At 36.0% G+C, this 19,141-nt stretch overlaps 1 protein-coding gene across 1 annotated transcript in view; it reads right to left on the bottom strand.

Annotated features, from left to right (window-relative positions):
- The window catches only part of LOC113233247, a 62,207-nt gene that overhangs the window by 37,735 nt on the left and 5,331 nt on the right, over nt 1-19,141 (bottom strand). Inside the window, exon 3 of the mRNA XM_026468290.1 lies at nt 8,695-8,773. Coding sequence (XP_026324075.1) covers nt 8,695-8,773 — 79 coding nt within the window. The remainder of the gene's footprint in view (nt 1-8,694; nt 8,774-19,141) is intronic.

Here is a 19,141-nt window from a genome sequence, read left to right as displayed (position 1 = left end):
CTCGAAACCCACTTTGTCTATTGTATTGCCATTTATATATACTGATTAAGCTTAAACTTGTTCATATTTCAATGTTATTGGGTAGATTAAGAGAGAAAAAACAATGGCTACGGTAATTAGGCTGATCTTGAACATCAGACTAAACGTTGCGAAAATAACTCTCGTATACTGCTTCTCTTTTAGGCGGATGGGATTCTAGACTAACATATTTTCAAACAAAAAGGACTTTCCTCTTTATATTATTAGGTACAAAAAGCCGGTCAATATGTCCATATATTAGTGAGTTTGAGAGTAATAACAATAAAGTGTAATAACAAAGTTCGCATTTTACCCATTCCATTTGCCAGATGTTTGCCAACATTATGAAAGCCATCCATCGAGGAAGGGTTCGTCATTACTTGTTTATTGTGTAAGGACAACTTTTGTTTTTAATACAAAGGTTTTGTAATATGAATAAATACTGAATTCTAAGAGAATATTTACCAATAGCACGTTCCTAACGAATAAACATTTTTTTGCATTTTTGGACTTTCCCGCTCATACTACACCTCATAATTTTTTTTAAGATTTATTTTCAGAAAAGAAACTATTTTTCCGGATTTAAATCGCATACATTTTGTTTTTTCAAACAAACATATCCAAATATATTTTCCAATTAATTTTATAATTTATCGAGTTCTTAGGTTTTCGCGATTGTTACACATAGGAAATGAAACTATTTTTCCGGATTTAAATCGCGTATATTTGTTTTTTCAACTTTTTCAAACAAAAGTTTTTGACTGTCATGACATGTCAACCGTGACCATGGGACCTGTAAAGGGCCCGAAACGTCGGTTTGTTTGAAAAAACAAATATACGCGATTTGAATCCGGAAAAATAGTTTCATTTCCTAATTTTATAATTATTCGATACTCCAATGTTTATTCTACGGAAAATAAAATCAATAATCGCGCACGAATAATGCAAGTGTACATTTTGCACACTATCTACTCTTGCATGTTTATATAACAAACTAACTTTGTAATATTGTTCATGGGAATCTTTAAAAATCTTTAGGACGTGGATATCGTTGCTTGAAAGTTATAAAAATAATACGAAGTACAAGAAAATATGACAACCGTGACATTCTATAACTCCTATCTAATTTGGTTCGCAGAATCCAACTGAAGTTGATTCATTTCTTTGTGATAATAATAATAATAACGCACACACTCAACATAGCCTATATATACCCGAGACAGAATAGAAAAGTTAGTTTCTATACTGACCCGGCCAGGGATCGAACCCCGGACCTCAGAGATGGCGACACCATGAAAAACGGTGTCCAAGCCACTCGACGACAGAGGCCATACATTATACCGGGTGGAAATTTGTAATGCCACCTGGAGGGAAAGTACTCTAAATACTGGAGATAGAAATTTGTACTTAAAGGAAACATTCCTTTATTTTTTTAAAGAAATTAAACTGCATTCATAGATTTTCGAAAATTTCTAGCAACACTTCATTTTGAGTAACTTTTAATAACGTGTTGTGATGAATTGTATTACAAATCGTATTCTGAACCTCAGCCTTCAAAATGAATTCGTTAAAAGATTAAATTTGTGTATCCAAGAAAATGGAGCTCATTTCGAGCAATTAATTGGTTAGATTACCATTTTTTTCGTTTTATTAATAGTTATTTTTGATACAAGTGCGGAAAGTTAGTCATTATTCACGAGTCTCGAGGCTTCTTGGCCCGAGGCAGAGGCGAGGGTCAAGACGCGAGACAAGTGAAAATGACAAATCCGCACGTGTATCAAACGACGTTTGATAAAAACTACATTGAAAGTAAAATAAAACAGTATTTAAAAAAACTCATTTTCTGCTAGTAAATTAAAATAATGAAATACAACCACTGCAACCATTATTTAAAAGTCTATGGAAATCTAGTTCTAACGTGCTGTTTTTGTTTATTTTCTGTAATATCGGTCTGTAACCACTTTTCTTGTTATGAAGTCCTGGTACTTTTGTTTAAACTTCTTTAGGAACCCGTGCACGGTAGTGAGATACAATTTATCTGTAATACATAGAACAAATATATACATAAAAATCTCGCCTGTCACTTATTCAGGGGTAGACAGAGACTGTGGACCTCCACTCGATACGTTCATTATATAGTATTTGTAAATAAATATAAGTTTTAATGACGAATGACTTACGTCACAAAGCACATAAATATGAAATAAATATACAATCTCTTTAGTTCTATGTTTAAGACTTAAAACAACAGTAAATTAAAAAAAAACTGGAAAAGTAAAAAGCACTAGTGCGAGAAATCCAACTTTCCGCACGATTTGTAGTGCGAAAAATACCACGTTTTGAGCAACTGTATTAAAAAATACGTTAAGATTTCATGGTTTTTTTTTTTCATTTAATTAACCAATTTTTGTGAGAGAGATTTTATTCTTATAATTAACCCCATTGATCGATGCAATAAAAGTGCAGGGTGCATTTCTTTCTGATTAAAGCGGGTTCGATTCCCGCGTGTTGCTAGAAATTTTCGAAAATCCATGAAAGCAGTTTTATTTCTTTTAAAAAATAAAGGAATGTTTCCTTTAAGAAAAAATTTCTATCTCCAGTATTTAGAGTACTTTCCCTCTAGGTGGCATTACAAATTTCCACCCTGTACACTGTATTCACGTCGTCCAATAAAATAAAATCAGTCACAATACTAAAATAAACAAAATGTCTTAAGTTAAAAAGACCATAAACAATATACCTACAATGTCAATTTTAATTAATGAAAGGTCTATTATTGTATAATGTTATATTTCATTGAGATGATTGAGGTAATTAAATAACGTGGTCTTTAAACTTTTCTCCTGAAAAGTTTTCATTTGGCAGATGTGGCATTATTACACCAAATGTACGAAATATCAAATTAAAAAGAGCAACTCGTAGATTTTTAATTTGATGTAAATTAGAAACTACACAGCGAGGGTCTTCGACAGTAGCTCTTAAGCAGAGAACAAAAAGTAAAGAGAACGGACACTCTCTGCCCCTCCCTAGCTTTAGATACCGCACCACGCCCCGCACATTGCCGGTCACTTTGACTGAACGACAACAAGGCTGCCGGCGAGCCGTTTTCGCGCGAAGACGGCTTTGATATTTGAATATAGCTTTCATTTATTCATTACGAAACTGGTACGTTAATATAAAACTTTATTTTACGTTACTATTTATAATGGTGTGAATAGTGCTGTGTACGGCTGTTTGTCATCATTTTCCGAAAGATGAAACGAAGTAGGTAAGTAAAAAAACTTATGTCTGAGACTCATTCAGTTATTGTTGTAGTGCAATCCCGGTGAAGTCCCGCTCCCGAACCGCGCCCCACAACTCTGTATGGACGGTTGCATAGAAATCAGTGGAATACAGCTCTGCGGCCGCCCGCGTTCGCTCCGGGTCCGGCCCGCATCCGTTTATCTGTTCCGTAACGCGCCGCCTCGCCACCCGGTTTCATTGTGGCAGGGTGCATAAGAACTCAGACATTACAAAAATTCCCGGGCCCAGAACGCTCCCGCTACCGCCTCTGTGTGGCCAGAGCGTTAGGCATTTATTATTCTTTCTCTACCATTGTTACGATAATAGCCGACTCTTGTTATGTATTAAACACAAGCGATTATTTTTTAAATTATTCGGCTTTGTGTTTTCGAATCCACAGAGACTTTTCAATGCTGCTGCATAACCTAAAGCATAGGTTCCCAAACTTGTTGGCTTACCGCCCACTTAGGCAAGATATTTCAACGCCCACTACACACAAAAAATAATTGAAAACAAGTGTTATTTACATTAACTTAACACAAAAAAATCACGAGGATAGAAAATTATATACAGGGTGTCCCACGGCTATGCCACATGGAGGGAAAGTACCTTAAATACTTAAAGAAGACTTCATTTTGATTTTAAAAACAATTCGAACTGCATTCAAAGATTTTTAAATAATCGCTTGTCTGAACCGGGAATCGAACCCGCAAAATGTGAAAAAAGACCACCTGTAATTTTGTTATACTGATCGAAAGCCTCAATCATAAGGATTGTTTTCTTCTAAATAACATAACATCTTAAATAAAAGGAAGACCATGAAATTGAAATTTAATTAAAATAATTAGGTACATTTATTTGCAACTTACAGTCAATCAATTTAAGTTATCAAATGTTCGAAATGTCTCCCATGTGTAGTATACAAATTCTCACTCTTTTCATAATTTCGCTTCCTGTTGATTTATTTATCTTTTCAAGGTGAATGTTTAAAATAATACGTCTAAGTTCAGTTTGTAACTCCTGCAGACTGTCATACCGGTTCCTGTAAACTAAATCTTTTACATATTCCCATAAAAAAAAATGTAACGGGGTTAGATCCGGGGATCTCGGAGGCCATTTAATTTGTCCATGAGTACCGATCCAGGTAGGAAAATGTTCATTACGAAAGTCTGTTCTCCGACTATTATGAGCCGGAACCCCATCTTGCTGAAGAATGAGACTTCGTCGTTCTGCATCGGGAAGATTATTAATCTCGCTCCTTAAATATCAAGTATTTCTAAATATTTTTCAGAGTTCAGATGCCCTACGTAAAAATGTATTAAGACAACCCGGTTTTTCACAATCCCACACCAACAGTTGAATGAAAAACGCACTTGATTATTAGTCTCGCGGATTCGTAAGGGATTCTGTCTGGACCAAATACGATTATTACACCGGTTGTACATACCATTGCTACTGAAGTTTGACTCGTCTGACCAAATAATGTTAGTCAGGAGATTTAGATTCTGACGGATGAGCCTCTCGATTTGGTGGCAGAAAATAAGTCGTCTTTCGGCATCACCCGGGCGTAATTTTTGAAGTAATCACCCTTCAACATAACTCTTAAATTTGTATTTTTTCAATATGCGGTGTATTTTGCTTTTTGAAATTCCAATTTCTTCTTCACCTTCCCTCACTGAATTCTTCGGGTTCGCTTCAAAGTAAATCAAAATGTCGAGTTCATCATTATTAACGTTTATCATTTGGTGGCTGCGGTACGCGACGATGAAATCGTCCTAATTTTTTCAAATTATCCATCAACCTTTTCAAAATAAACCGAGGTGGTGTTTCTCTATCGGGATACCGTTCGCGGTACCACTGGAAAGCTAGTGATATGTTTTTATGGTTCATATAGTATGCTTCCATTAAATCCAAATTATGTTGATACGCCATGGTAAGTAAATTCACACAACAATTGCAATGCAACAAATCGAGAAAGAAATTCACTAAAAAAACTAAAGAATACATAGACGTTTGAAAATGGAACACACTTTCAAATTATTATTTTATAAACATCCAGCCGCTTTGTGATTGTGAAGTTCTTTGTGAATTTCCTTATTATTTTATCAAGCACTTTTAATAGGGAAATGATATGTGTTTCTCAAGTTTGTACTCATTAGTAATACTTTGAAATGATAATGTATGTTGTTATGAGCGCGGCATAGTCAAAGAAAAAGTTATCCATTTTCGTGAACAAAATTTCAAATTAAAGTGAAATTTCATAGTCTTCCTTTTATTTAAGATGTTATGTTATTTAGAAGAAAACAATCCTTATGATTGAGTCTTTCGATCAGTATAATAAAATTACAGGTGGTTTTTTTTTTCACATTTTGCGGGTTCGATTCCCGGTTCAGAGAAGCGATTATTTAAAAATCTTTGAATGCAGTTCGAATTGTTTTTAAAATCAAAATGAAATCTTCTTTCAGTAAAATGTTCTATCAATGGTTTTTAAGGTACTTTCCCTCCATGTGGCATAGCCGTGGGATACCCTGTATATGTAGTGTAGTTTATACAGATAATTCAGGTTTTTTTTAGAATGCGGTAATACCTCTTGAACAGCATCAACGCCCCCCGATTGGACGTAGGTAGTTAAGCAAAAAGCATACAATCCAACATATAAACGTAAATAAATATCTCTGAAGTTACATGACATTATAAATTTTGAAAATAAAACAAGAGTTAGAACACTTTTAAACTTCAAACCGCCATATCTCGAAAGTGACTAGATGTGCATTGGATCCTTTTGTTTAACTACGTCCAATTTTATTTCACCCGAAACCAGAACCGAAGCAAAACTGTTTTATATCCACCAAATGATTGTCGTTTACAGCCTTATTGTATGTATTGGTTCGTTCCACTTTTGGTCACAATTACAGAAGGTCACAAGCGCTTCAATCGCTCCTGCAAATGGCATAGGGAAAATAGGTCAAGGGCAGCCTCTGGCCCTTCATTCCTTTACATAGTCTAGTCCTTGCGGATGTTTTTAATGTTTTTAATGTTTCATGAGTTCATTTTAGTGATATTACTAATAAATTTCATGACACCAAATAGCAAGGATTGTTCCCTTAGTTCCTTATTATCGTCACCGCTAGGACTTCTTTCGTGTAATATATTTCAATCGGCACGACCTAACAGACGGGTGCTTGAGATCGAACGCCGTTTGATGTAACATTAATTGGTCGAAAACGTTTGCTAGATTGTCCATGTCGAAAGATCATTTGCTCGATCAACAGCCAAAAAAGTCTCTCTCTCTCTCTCTCTCTTAAAAATGTAAAAAAATCTCGACATTTTCAAAAAAAAGTTTGTCACGGAGTAACTTTCCTTGAATTGCTTATTTTGACAGATGACACCGCCATGTGCATGGCAGATGACACATCATGATACGATTTGACTATGAAAGAAAAGGTGAACGGATTTCGGATGGGGAACGTAAACTGCATGAACAGTGAATTGTTTTTGTAAGGTCATAAGTACGAATTTGACAGGCTATCCAACTTACGGGCCTAAACAGGATTGCTATAAGAGCTCATAGTAGGCCCCCAGGAGTAGAAAAAATATTACGTGTCCCACTACTGGCCACAGATCTTCTCTAAAGGTTTAGAAAATAATCCGTAAGTAAAGTCATAGATACAGATGAGTTGTTATGGCCGAACCTTTGAAACATACCTTAGAGACGTAAAAATCTTACAAATAACATTTTTTAAATATTTAGTAAGTGGTAAAATCAAGTAAAGTTGTAAGGGAGACTATTTTTTTTTATAATACTAACTGACGGGACGAACAAGTCGTGAACCTGGTGGTAAGCGTTACGTCTGTCCCTAACAGTTCCAGTGTCACTCAGATCTTTACATCACAAAACATCTGAGATGTATTGCCACTGCGCCCGACACCCTGAGACATAAGTTGACAAGTCCCATGTGCCTATAATTTCACCAGCACCCTTAACACTTCCAAACCAAAACGCAGTAATGTTCACATTACTGCTTGGCGGCAGAAATAGGTAAGGCGGCAGTATTATACAACTGAATTTAAAATTAATGTAATGAACAAGTGTAACACTAGGCGATGTCCAAAAATAAATAATTATTATGGTAAAAGAACAAATAGACATCTCCTACCAATTATATTTAATAAATTCTTGAGAGGTAGTTAATTGTTAAGTATGTGCACATTGAAGAAAAAATTAAAATTTACACTATCGGTTTTGAAAAGACTTATTGCACACTAAGTGACAACGAATAATCCTAAATGTATATAATGTATATATTAAAGTATGTTGCCGCATACGCAGAAATAAATAAATCTCGAACCGAAGTGGACAGTTGATTTTCATACTACTTTGCAGGCCTTGGCCGAAAAAAAGGAGCTCGGTCCGTAAATGACAAGCTTTCTGTGTTCGTTTTTTGAAAGTAATGCAAACATTTCCAAACATGTTTGAGAATCAATGTGGTTTGTGTTGAGAATAAAAGCCGTAGCTATTTCTTCGACTAGCTGCCGAAGGACTGGCAGTACCTAAATGTATATGTTGTACAACGTATATTTTATTTATTGTGTACAACAAGGGTACGAATTTATAGGTTAATTTACGCGGGTCCCAACTGAAAATCAGTGCTGGAAACGCGTTGCGTGTCCTCGTGTATACTGAGTTAGTGACCCTTTTGTTACAGCAGCTGGTGCCTGGTTTTGATTTCTATTATGTACATTTTTATGTTTGTTTTTGCGATGTTATTTTTTTATTGCGTACTTTTCTTTTTTGTAGTTGTTATTGTTTATTATGGTGTCCTTTATGATAAGAAAACTTAAATTGTAATTGAAAACATTGACTTACAAATAAATGGACGACGGGTGTAATACAAAAACCACGAAAAAAATGTCCCAAGTCAACCTATTTAAACGCAGTGACATGTACAGGAATATGAAAAAGCTAAAACGTTGAATTTAAATTGTAATGTCATCGCAGTACTGTCTAATTTTGCTTGCTTCGCTGTCAGTGGAACAAACGAAGACTAAAGCGTGAATGACGCTCTGTATACGATTTTAACGCCCTATAAGTTCCGACACTTTTTAGCGCGGACCCGACGTCCATATAATTGTACGTCAATGATTGAAAATTACTTTTTGCTTCTTCTATTACTCTACTAATTTAGAGCTTTTGCGCACGGACGTATCTCCGAATCCAAGACATGATGGTCCAAAATGTCACTGGGATAATTTTACCTCTTAGTGAACAGGCGACATCCGAAGTGGGTCCGAGATTTCTAGATTTGTGTAGTCTCGGATTCGGAAGTAATACGAATCGGATGCAGTGCACCTCCTCCTTTTTTGAAATCGGAAAATGTCAAAGAAAACACCCACCTTTCGTAGAAGTTTTGGCCTGTTGTCAAGTCCTTCGTTGTCATTGTCATCCTTGCTGGATTCGTTGTTCCTGGTGTTCCTAAAAAGAAGGTAATTTGTTATTCATCGATAATTTTTTACTTAAACTATAACATCATATTCTGTTCAATTGTTATTTTTATTTATAAGTCTTTAGAATACCTTGTGTCATTCAATATAACTTGTTATGTATAGATATAACGCATTTGTACGTATGCAGTATTTACTTGTTTCTTTTTGTATCATAAGTACATTGGATTTGGTTTAAATTGTAAAGTGTACATAACTATTTTTTTATTATATTTTTTTGTTTTTTTTTTCATTAGCTATTTATTATTGAAATACGTCACCACTCCTAAATTTTTTGTAGTAATTAGAGGTTAACGGTGTCGGTAACACAATCATTACTAAATATTTAGTAACACAATCATTACTAAATATTTAGTAAAAAAAAAGTTATAAGTTATGATTATGAAACTATGAATTATGAGACTTGAAATCACGTCCATGCTGCATCGTAGCAATGCTCTAACCATCTGAGCCACGTGTCCAGTTACCAAGTTGTCGAAAATCTCCTATGTGTTTTTGTTATAGATCTTTGTACCTACTGACTTTCGGCATTAGTCGCCGCTATTCATTATCATAACAAAACTAGTGGAGTCAACCGTGACCATGGGACCTGTAAAGGGCCCGAAACGTCGGTTTGTTTGAAAAAACAAATATACGCGATTTAAATCCGGAAAAATAGTTTCATTCCTATGTATAACAATCGCGAAAACCTAAGAACTCGATAGTGGAGTTATTTCACAACAAAAAAATCTCAATAAATACCTAAATAGTTATGTTGTAATTCTGTCTACTGTTTGTTGACTCAAATCAATTTAAAAAAAGCAACCGTGGTAGCCTAATGGTTTGACCTACCGCCTCCCAAACAAAGGGTCGTGTGTTCGAATCCGGGTCGCACCTGTGACTTTTTCGGATTTCATGTGCGAAATTTAAATTTGAAATTGGAAATTTCACATGAAGTTTTCGGTGAAGGAAAACATTCTGAGAACCTGCACACATCTGAAAAACAATTTAATGATGTGGGTGAAGTTTCCAATCCGTATTAGGCCCGCGTAGGAACTACAACGCAAGCCCTCTCATTGTGAGAGAAGGTTCTGTGCCTAGGTGTGGTTTATATTTAGGGTTGGCGGACAACAAATTTATAAAGTAACAAATGAATTTGACCTTTGTGCTTTATCTGGTAGATGTATTAATTTAAATGAATGATGTTGGATTTTGACTTATGTGCTTTAGTCCGCCGACCCTAGATATATCACCAGGGTGAGTAGCCCGAGCGGGTATCGGTGTATGAGGGTGCATACAAAGGTTTTGAGTGGGTAGGCCTCTGAGCATCCATCGGACGAGCTTGTATCGGACCCACGGAAGACAGTCCCACATAACCCACGCCATTTCATCGCCCGTGGCGGGGTATGCGTAACGTACTTTCCCGTGTATAAAAAAAAGTAGGGACTATATACAGCCTAACTATATTTTTAATTTAATAGACAATAAGTAATTTGAAATTTCACTTTTCGTAAATCGTCATCTTCATTTATTTGAATTCGTCACACGAGCCCGCCGTTCTCATCAACTGAAAAGTAGATCATGTAAAACTGCTCTACTTCAAAAGAGTGTAATAGTAATGGCTACGAAGGTATATAACAAACTTCCACTTGAAATTAGGAATTGCAACGATTGTGCAGAATTTAAGAAATTATTATTTAATTACCTAAATGATAGGACATTCTATAATATTGAAGATTTCTTATAAAATTTACATTTCACATTATTAAATTTGTTATTGATTATTTTACTATTGTTATTATGTTTCATTAGTATTAGGTTGCATTAATTGGACTGCATGATTATAATATTATTACAAATTATTGCATGAGAATTACTAAAACTAAGAAAACTTTGTATGCCATAAGGCGGATCACAGTGATTCAAAATTCATTCTTGTAACAACTTTATAACCTGTGTATCACAAAGAAATAAATTATTTGATGATTTGATGATTTGATAAGTCAAAATATACAGGTAAGGTACAATAAAAGCTTAAATACAAGAAAGTAAAACTTGGATTAAATTATATGAATAAAATTGGGTCCCCGCGGCAACGTGGCTATTATAACATACCTACATGTAATGTTTCTCTGTGTGTTTGTTCCGTATACGTGCCATTATTACGCATCCGATGACGATAAAACTCTCGTGAGTTCTTATGCCCACACCCGCGAAAGTTTCTGCAGTATTAGCAGTAATTAATACTGGTAAGCTTCTTTTGAAAGAGTTTATCTTGGGAAGTACTGCCACCTTACCTATTTTTCCCAAGCAGTATTGTAATCATGACTCTTCGAAGAATGCTGGTGAAACTACAAGCGCATGAGACTTGTGAACTTCGTGTCTGAGGATGATAGGCACCAATGGCAGCACTCCTCAGATCTTTGCGATTTAAAGCACTCAGTGGTACTTCAACTGTTATGGACTGGCGTGTCACTTGCCACCAGGTGGGCGACTTGTTCGTCACTAGGTTCGATTCCCGTGCCGGGAGAAATATTTGTATCACCTACATTTATTTCTGTCGTGAGTTTGGGTGTAATTAGTGATTGTCTATGTGTGTGTGTCCAAGGCACCCGCGACACAGGGTTACCATAGTGCGGGGCTATGTTGAGTGTGAGCTTTATTATTATTGCTTATCCGTTATATTTTCATTGCCTTCATCTATGTGCCAAGTTTTATTGAAATCGGTTAACAGAAAGTATGTGGACCCTTAGAAGTGGAATATTCTATATATTTTAGCCGTGGGGCGACGGCTTAAGAATACATTGTCGCCTCCCCATACATGCCCGTGGGGGTCGTAAGAGGCGACCGAGGGCGTCACAAGTGTCCATCTGCTTAGCATTGTGGTAGGCTCTGTGCCGACTGGATAGCGACCACAGTACACACGGCGGAAAACCCTCCACAGTGAAACGCTTTTGCGAATCGCGTTCAGGGATCAGTTGGTGTACATCCAGTGCATTTGGCCAGACCGGCAAAATGATAGTGACGGAGTGAAGATATTTGTGTTTTCCATCCGTTACTCTCATCTCTGGACTGTATTCGCACTTTCCATCAGGCGCGGTGCAGTCATTTTGTCGAGTCGCAATAAAAAAAAAAAAAAAAAAAAAATTTTCATCAAATTTGAACGAGACCACTACAGAGGTACCATCTTTCCAACAAAAATAAGAATCATCGAAATCGGTATACAAATGTCGTAATAATCGCGTAACATAAACACACACACACACACACACAAACAATCGAATTGAGAACCGATTCCTTTTTCGAAGTCGGTCAAAAAGAACGAGTTCAAATATAAATCTACAAGTAATAGTAAGTATACCTAAATATCTACTAAAATATCTACGACGACATTCAAAAGAATCCGATAGATAAGTAAAGAGATAGAAACCCATCTATCTACTCGATTCAGGAAATAAAGTAAAAGCCTTACAAAGAAATCCGTCCGTGTCACCGCCCTTGAATCGACCTTCGTAACACAATCGCGTGGTTTCGCGTGCAAGTTGAAAGGAGGAAGTCTAAAGAAACTCCCACTCATCAAGAGTTAATCAATCTTGGAAAGTTCAAACGACTAATTGTTAAATTGCGGTTCAAGTTGGAAGTAAGGGAATATTGTTTTAATAATGTTTTAACAATTACAACTTTTTTATAAAAAAAAGACTTGAAAAGTTCGTGGAATTACACATATCTGACAAGTTTTCTTGAAATCGTTACCAGAAATTGCGAAGCCAAATTTATCCCCTAGTTTGCCACACTTACCTATTCTTCAAATTTAAATGGCACCAATACTGAGGTAGCACCTCTCCAATAAAAAAAGTATTATCAAAATCGGTTTACAAATCTCGTAATATACACAGTCGAATTGGGAACCTCTACCTTTTTAACCGACTTCAAAAAAGGAGGAGGTTCTCAATTCGACTGTATGCTCTTTTTTTTGTTTTTTTTTTGTATGTATGTTACGCGATAACTCCGGTATTTGTGAACCGATTTTCATGATTCTTTTTTTGTTGGAAAGGGTGTATTTCCCATTTCATTTTGAAGAAAATCATCCACCTCAAAGGGTGGCTGTCCGCGCATGAAGATTCATTTTTATAAATAGCGCCTAACTTTAATTTAGGAGCAATTACTTTTAGCAATCATTTAGTTCATTTTGCTATTTCTCCAATTCAAGGCGTTTTTCTCTCGATATACTTTGAGTAGTGTCGTAGTGAGAACCTATTTTTATTATCTCCAGTATCAAGTCGTGTATAGTGGCAAACTAGGGGATATTTCAATGAAACTTAGCAAATAGACGTAATTCCACGTACTTTTGAGGTCGGTTTTTTTTAGTACTCTGTACTGAGATTATTTGAAATCAATTGAAAATTGTTTTCATGCCTTAGCCTTTTCTATGATATGTAAGTAAGTAAGTGACGGGACGAACAAGTCGTGCTTCTGGTGGTAAGCGTCACGCCTGTCCATAGCAGTTGCAGTGCGACTCAGTACTTTAAACCGCAAAGGTCTATGGGATACTGCTTCTGCGTCACCCTCATACATTGACAAGTTCCGTGTTCTTATTACCCTTTACCCTTCAAAACCGGAACGTAGTAATGCTCACATTACTTGGCGGGAGAAATAGGTTACGTGGCAGTACCTACTTTTCTGGTCAAACTCTTTCACTGCTACTCTGAATTATAGCTCTTTGTATGCTAGCGATTTTTTTATATCTTCAACTCACATTCACCGTGAGCGATTGAATAATCATGTACCCTGATTCTCTCTATTGAAAAGAAAACAATAACGGGCTGTGGGAGCTATATAGACATTATTGTCTTTTCCCTTATTCAGACTGGCAACCAAATGCGCTAATTTCAATGCCACAGCTAAAGGTAAAACATAAAGAATTTTTTTCACCTCACTAGCTCGGAAAGGCTTTCTTTGTCATTAAAAATCTGCGCGCAAAAGAGCGTTTTTGAAATTCGAGCTTGACGATGGACTGTGTTGCACCGGTGCACCATTAGACCATGGAAACCAAAGGACATGTTATATTGACACACAAAAATCAGACGTTATATATATATGATGCATTTAGACCTAAGCGTATGGAAACCATTTATTTCCATCCTCTAAGGGTGCACCTAACTCTATCTTTCGATGAAAAAAAGACATAATGACACGTTCAACTACGCGATTTGTCATACATTATTATGTAAGTAATTTAAATCCGTTTGTATTCTTATTATTGTTGACATTAAATTGACAACGATAACTAATTTCGTTTACTAAAAAAACTGATTTGATATGGTTCAACTGTTTTTCTTTTATCTACCATTTTCCTCGCTATAGTGAGGTGAAAAGTTATATGTTTCGCTCGGCAGCAACGTTGTTTTGCGTCTCGTGGCTTGAAACCCTCGCTACGCTCAGGATTCGATTTATGAACCGCTCGCTTCGCTGGTGGTTCAATCTTAGGGTCGTATTCTAGAACTCTATTCAATGCTCAAGTCAGGATTGCACTGGCAACACAAGCACTGGAAATACGACCCTAATCGCAGGGACTTGAGTATGATTTCTAGTGCTTTGAATCATACTCAAGTCCTGACTAAGCATTGAGTAGAGTTCTAGAATACGACGCTTAGAATCCTTCGCTTGCTCAGGTTTCAATACAAGCACAGCGTCAAAGAAGTACTTTGCAGCCTTGCATGTCAAATAACTATGAAACTATGTGTAAGAAATCAAACTTTTTTGTAGAATTTAAATCACAGTTTATTATAATATGTTTTTCAAACAAAGTAACGTTTCGGATCACGGCTGATACGCCCGCAACGTTGGTTTCTTTGAAAAAAAACTTAAAGCTATTTACTCCCGAAAAAATAGTTTAATTTTTTTTAACAATCGCGAGAACATAAAAGAACTCAATAGACGTGATTGCAAGCTGAGGAAAATTGTTATTACAATAATATCCTTAAATAATTCAATATTACAAAACACACGCAAAAATGCAGTTGCTGACTTCATAATATTTACATAACTCAGATGGCCTTTGGATTATTTATGTAAATTCTAATATATAATCAATTACACTAACCCAGTTACAGCATAACGTTCATTCTATAGGTATATAAAACGAAAATCAAGATAAAAGACCTTTCCGTCCCGCGTTAAGCCACGATTTAACACTTCGACGACGACTCTGGCATTAGAAGGTGTCAAGGGTCCGCCATTTACATTGTCTTTACTGCGTAAAAGGTCAGAAAATCTGGTAACATCGATAAGTTTACGCATTTTTTGTGTACCTGTCTTGTTTGCCTGCCTAGTTTTTACCCGACTTCAAAAAATTATTTTTTATTTTTATTAGTTATTCCACGAACTTTTAGGATTGGTTTTGTTAATATACAGTTTTAAAATGTTAGCAACGTACCAGGACTGTATTACTAACATCATAAACAACAACTTTTGTTCCATATTTTTTTACAAACCCATTGTCTTTTGTAAGTCAATGTACAAAACATAATAAATTTACCAAAAATAAACTTTAAACTTTTTGTTGTAAATACTACCTGACACTTTTTAGGTCTGCATTTGGTAGTAAGGTAAGTAAAAAAGAAAGGTAAGGCGACGACTCCCACCGCCGCCCTGCACAGCGTTATTACGTTTAGAGCAATCTATTTAAAAATAATATTTAGTGACCCTACTTTTAAAAAGCCTCGATAATCTCGTAGTGACAGGTGCTTTCTTTTGCTACCGCACAAAGGTCCACCATTTAGGCTCAACTCACACTGGCGCAGAGTCGAAGCGTCGTAACGCGTCATGTTTTTCGCCTATAGCATATTCATCTATATTTCCAATTATTAAGGTACAAATTTGTGTTTTGTGTACAAATTTGTGTATCGCCGCGCGTCACTTGGGCGCCGTGAGGCGTCAGACGCCGACCAAACTGTGATCCCGACGTACTAACGCGAGTGTCGTCGCCTCTTCATCTGGCAATGGAGTTGAAAAACAGGATGCGACGCGACGCTTCGACTCTGCGCCAGTGTGAGTTGAGTCTTATATTGTTTTCACTTGCGTAAAAGGTAAGAAAATGTAGTAATATCGATAAGTTCACGCATTTTTGTGTACCTACCTACTTTTATTTTTTAAATGTTAACAACCTAGCAGAACTATAATTATTACCTACTAACATCACAAACAACAGCCTTTGTTTAATGACTTTTTACAATAATAATAAATTTACCAAAAATAAATAATAAACTTCTAAGTTGTTGTTGTTTTGCTATCGCACAAATTTGTTATCATTTTGTAGAGCGATCTATTTCAATATATTTATTTTCGTACGAAAGTCAAATTTCAAAAAGTCATGGAACAAAAGTTGTTACCACAGACCCATTGGCTTACAATTATATGGACGTCGGGTCCGCGCTAAAAAGTGTCCGAACTTATAGGGCGTTAAAATCGTATACAGAGCGTCATTCACGCTTTAGTCTTCGTTTGTTCCACTGACAGCGAAGCAAGCAAAATTAGACAGTACTGCGATGACATTACAATTTAAATTCAACGTTTTAGCTTTTTCATATTCCTTTACGTTTAAATAGGTTGACTTGGGACATTTTTTTCGTGGTTTTTATATTAGATCCGTCGTCCATTTATTTGTAAGTCAATGCACAGACCACATTAATACTAGTAGTTGTTATCTAATGTGTCAATAATATAGTCATGCGAGCTTGATAATATTTTACAAAAATAATCCTATATAAGGGGGGTTTCTGTCATAGTCCACCAAGCTGGTCTATCGAGAGGTATTGTTCCTATACAAACAGGAATGTACGTAACTTAAAAATTCAGGTAATACAAATTTGCCGCTACAGGGATTCAATGTTACCAAAATTTAAATAAATTAAACTTTCTCGCCAGACAGCTGTCAGTCACAGTTGTGCACGCCCCTAATTTCTACTCGTTGTAAATATTGCGTGCGTGACTGCGTGATACTTGGAAATCAAGAAACGGATAGAATTCAAGGCTGCTTTCTGCGTAGACTAAAAATTCGCAATTTAGGAATAAACGAATTCCAGGGTCCTATATACTATTTGACCGCTTGTTTATATTTATTTAGATAGAAAATCTATAGCGTCGACCCTGTCGTGCTAACTGTAGTTTTGGCACGTTCTTTTGATTCCAAAACGCAACTTTTTGAAGGTAAAAAGAAATTACAATGTATTAAAATTTATTATCTTTGGAAGTTTTATTAAGGTTCGCGCTCCGAGTGTATGTAATTCCTGTTTGATTTCCCCTTAGAGGATGGAAAAAAATAAAGATTTCCCTCACTCTGATTTTAAACGCCATGTTGGGTTTCATGTGTTGTGAATTTTTTTTTATAATAAACCTAATTGGGCCTATGTAGTGTTGTAACTTGAAAAAAAACCAAATGTGATTTTTTCACGTTTTTGAAAAAATACAGCGCCCTGGTATTTTTTTCTAAATTTGGGTTTTTTTTTTCAGAAAAAGTAAAATGGAATAACTGAAATAAAATAAGACACTATAAACAATAGTTAGTGTATATAGTATATATAATATAGAATATATTTATAACATGTTTATTAAAATCAATAACCATGATAATTACAACAAAAATTTAGGGTCGTATTTCCAGTGCTTGAAATCATACTCAAGTCCTGATTTGAGCATTGAGTAGAGTTCTGGAATACGACCCTTAATCTTCATTTGTGGTGTTACTAGTATTACTACTGTTACAGGTGTTACCCACACTTGTAGTCATCAAAATTTTCTGTGTCTTCGTTTCCTTCATTCAAATCCCACCCAATAATTTTATATAAGCGGCTTGCTATAATTCTATGTAAATGTTGCTATATAAGGGATATGTGCGATGTGGAAAAAAATATTGATATCGCTCATAGATAGTGTTTTTATCAGTAATCATCAAAGTAGCGATGCAACCGCAATCGATAGATTTTGTTAAAAAAAGGAAAAATGTTAGGATACCCGCATTTTGCCCACATGGCGTCAATTCCACAAAATACCCAATCGAGTTGAAATTCCCCGCAATTTGGAAACTCGCCACAAATTGACAGCACTATGAATGTCGCCCATTTATTTTGAGCAATTTATTAAGAAGCATATTATTAACAAAAGAGGAAATGTAGTACAAAAATACAATTGTTATATTGTCATATTTTTATTTTCACACTTTTAGAAAAAAACTACTCCAGAAAGAAAAAACGGTTTCTTTTCATGTTTTTTTCATTGTTTTTTACACCTCAGAAAAAAAAACGGTTTTTTAACAACACTAGACCTACGTCTCGTTCAGGAGAGAGGCTTAAAGATTCTACGAACGAAAGTAAAGTCATAAAACGCCTACCTATACCTACATAATTTGTTTCATGTAATTCGTATAATTTTTGTGACTTTCACATTCATATGACAAAAACATATTTGACGCATGATTTTTTTCTTTGTAATATCAAGTGACGGGACGAACAAGTCGTGCTCCTGGTGGTAAAATACACGTGGTTATTCATTATCAATAATTACAGGTTTCTTACCATGATATGATTTCTTTTTATTTTCCCGATATTTCGGAACGGGAACCTCCATGGTCACAAATCTCTACCTATCTATCTACCCTCTTTCGTCGACGAGTACCTTCATCTCGATTATTTGGGTCGTTACCATTGTAACTCACATTTTTCCGACAAACCACACTTACTATATCTACGCTCGAAACTAACGTAAACTATTTAGGTTTTATTCTTGGAAGCACTAAGAACCGGATTCCAAATTCGGAAATTTCGAAGATGGATTTAAACTATCTAGGGCGTGGAATCCGGTTTTTAGTGCTTCCAAGAGTAATAACTACACGTCTGTCCATAACAGTTGCAGTTCCACTCAGAACTTTAAGTCGAGAAGATCTGCAGGGCACTGCCACTGTGCCTGTCACCCTGAGATATAAATTGACAAGTGCCGTGCTTGTAATTTCACCAGCACCTTTACCCTTCAAACCCGGAACGCAGTAATGCTCACGGCTTGGCGGCAGAAATATATAAAGTGGCAGTACTTCACTGTACGAATTCTTACACAAGGAGCTGTACTGCTAATGAAAATCACATGTGACTTTATTGTACCACTCAATTGCTGTATTTTCATTATTTAGCTCGTTGACGAGCCCCCTATACACAGACACTCTATCACGCGTGGTCGTGAGCGTACTATATTGCGCGCGGGAAAGCCTGCACGCGCATTCGCGCGCGATTGCCAGTGTGAAGTTTTTTAAGCTAACGGTCTTTCGCGCGCCATTGTTCGTGTTTGTTTTTGTTACAACGGAAGAGCGTCC

Source organism: Hyposmocoma kahamanoa, unplaced genomic scaffold (assembly GCF_003589595.1).
Source record: "Hyposmocoma kahamanoa isolate Upper Pololo Valley unplaced genomic scaffold, ASM358959v1 78, whole genome shotgun sequence".
NCBI classification, from domain to species: domain Eukaryota; kingdom Metazoa; phylum Arthropoda; class Insecta; order Lepidoptera; family Cosmopterigidae; genus Hyposmocoma; species Hyposmocoma kahamanoa.
Note: the sequence above shows the minus strand (reverse complement) of the source record. Positions and strands in the feature narration are given on the sequence as shown.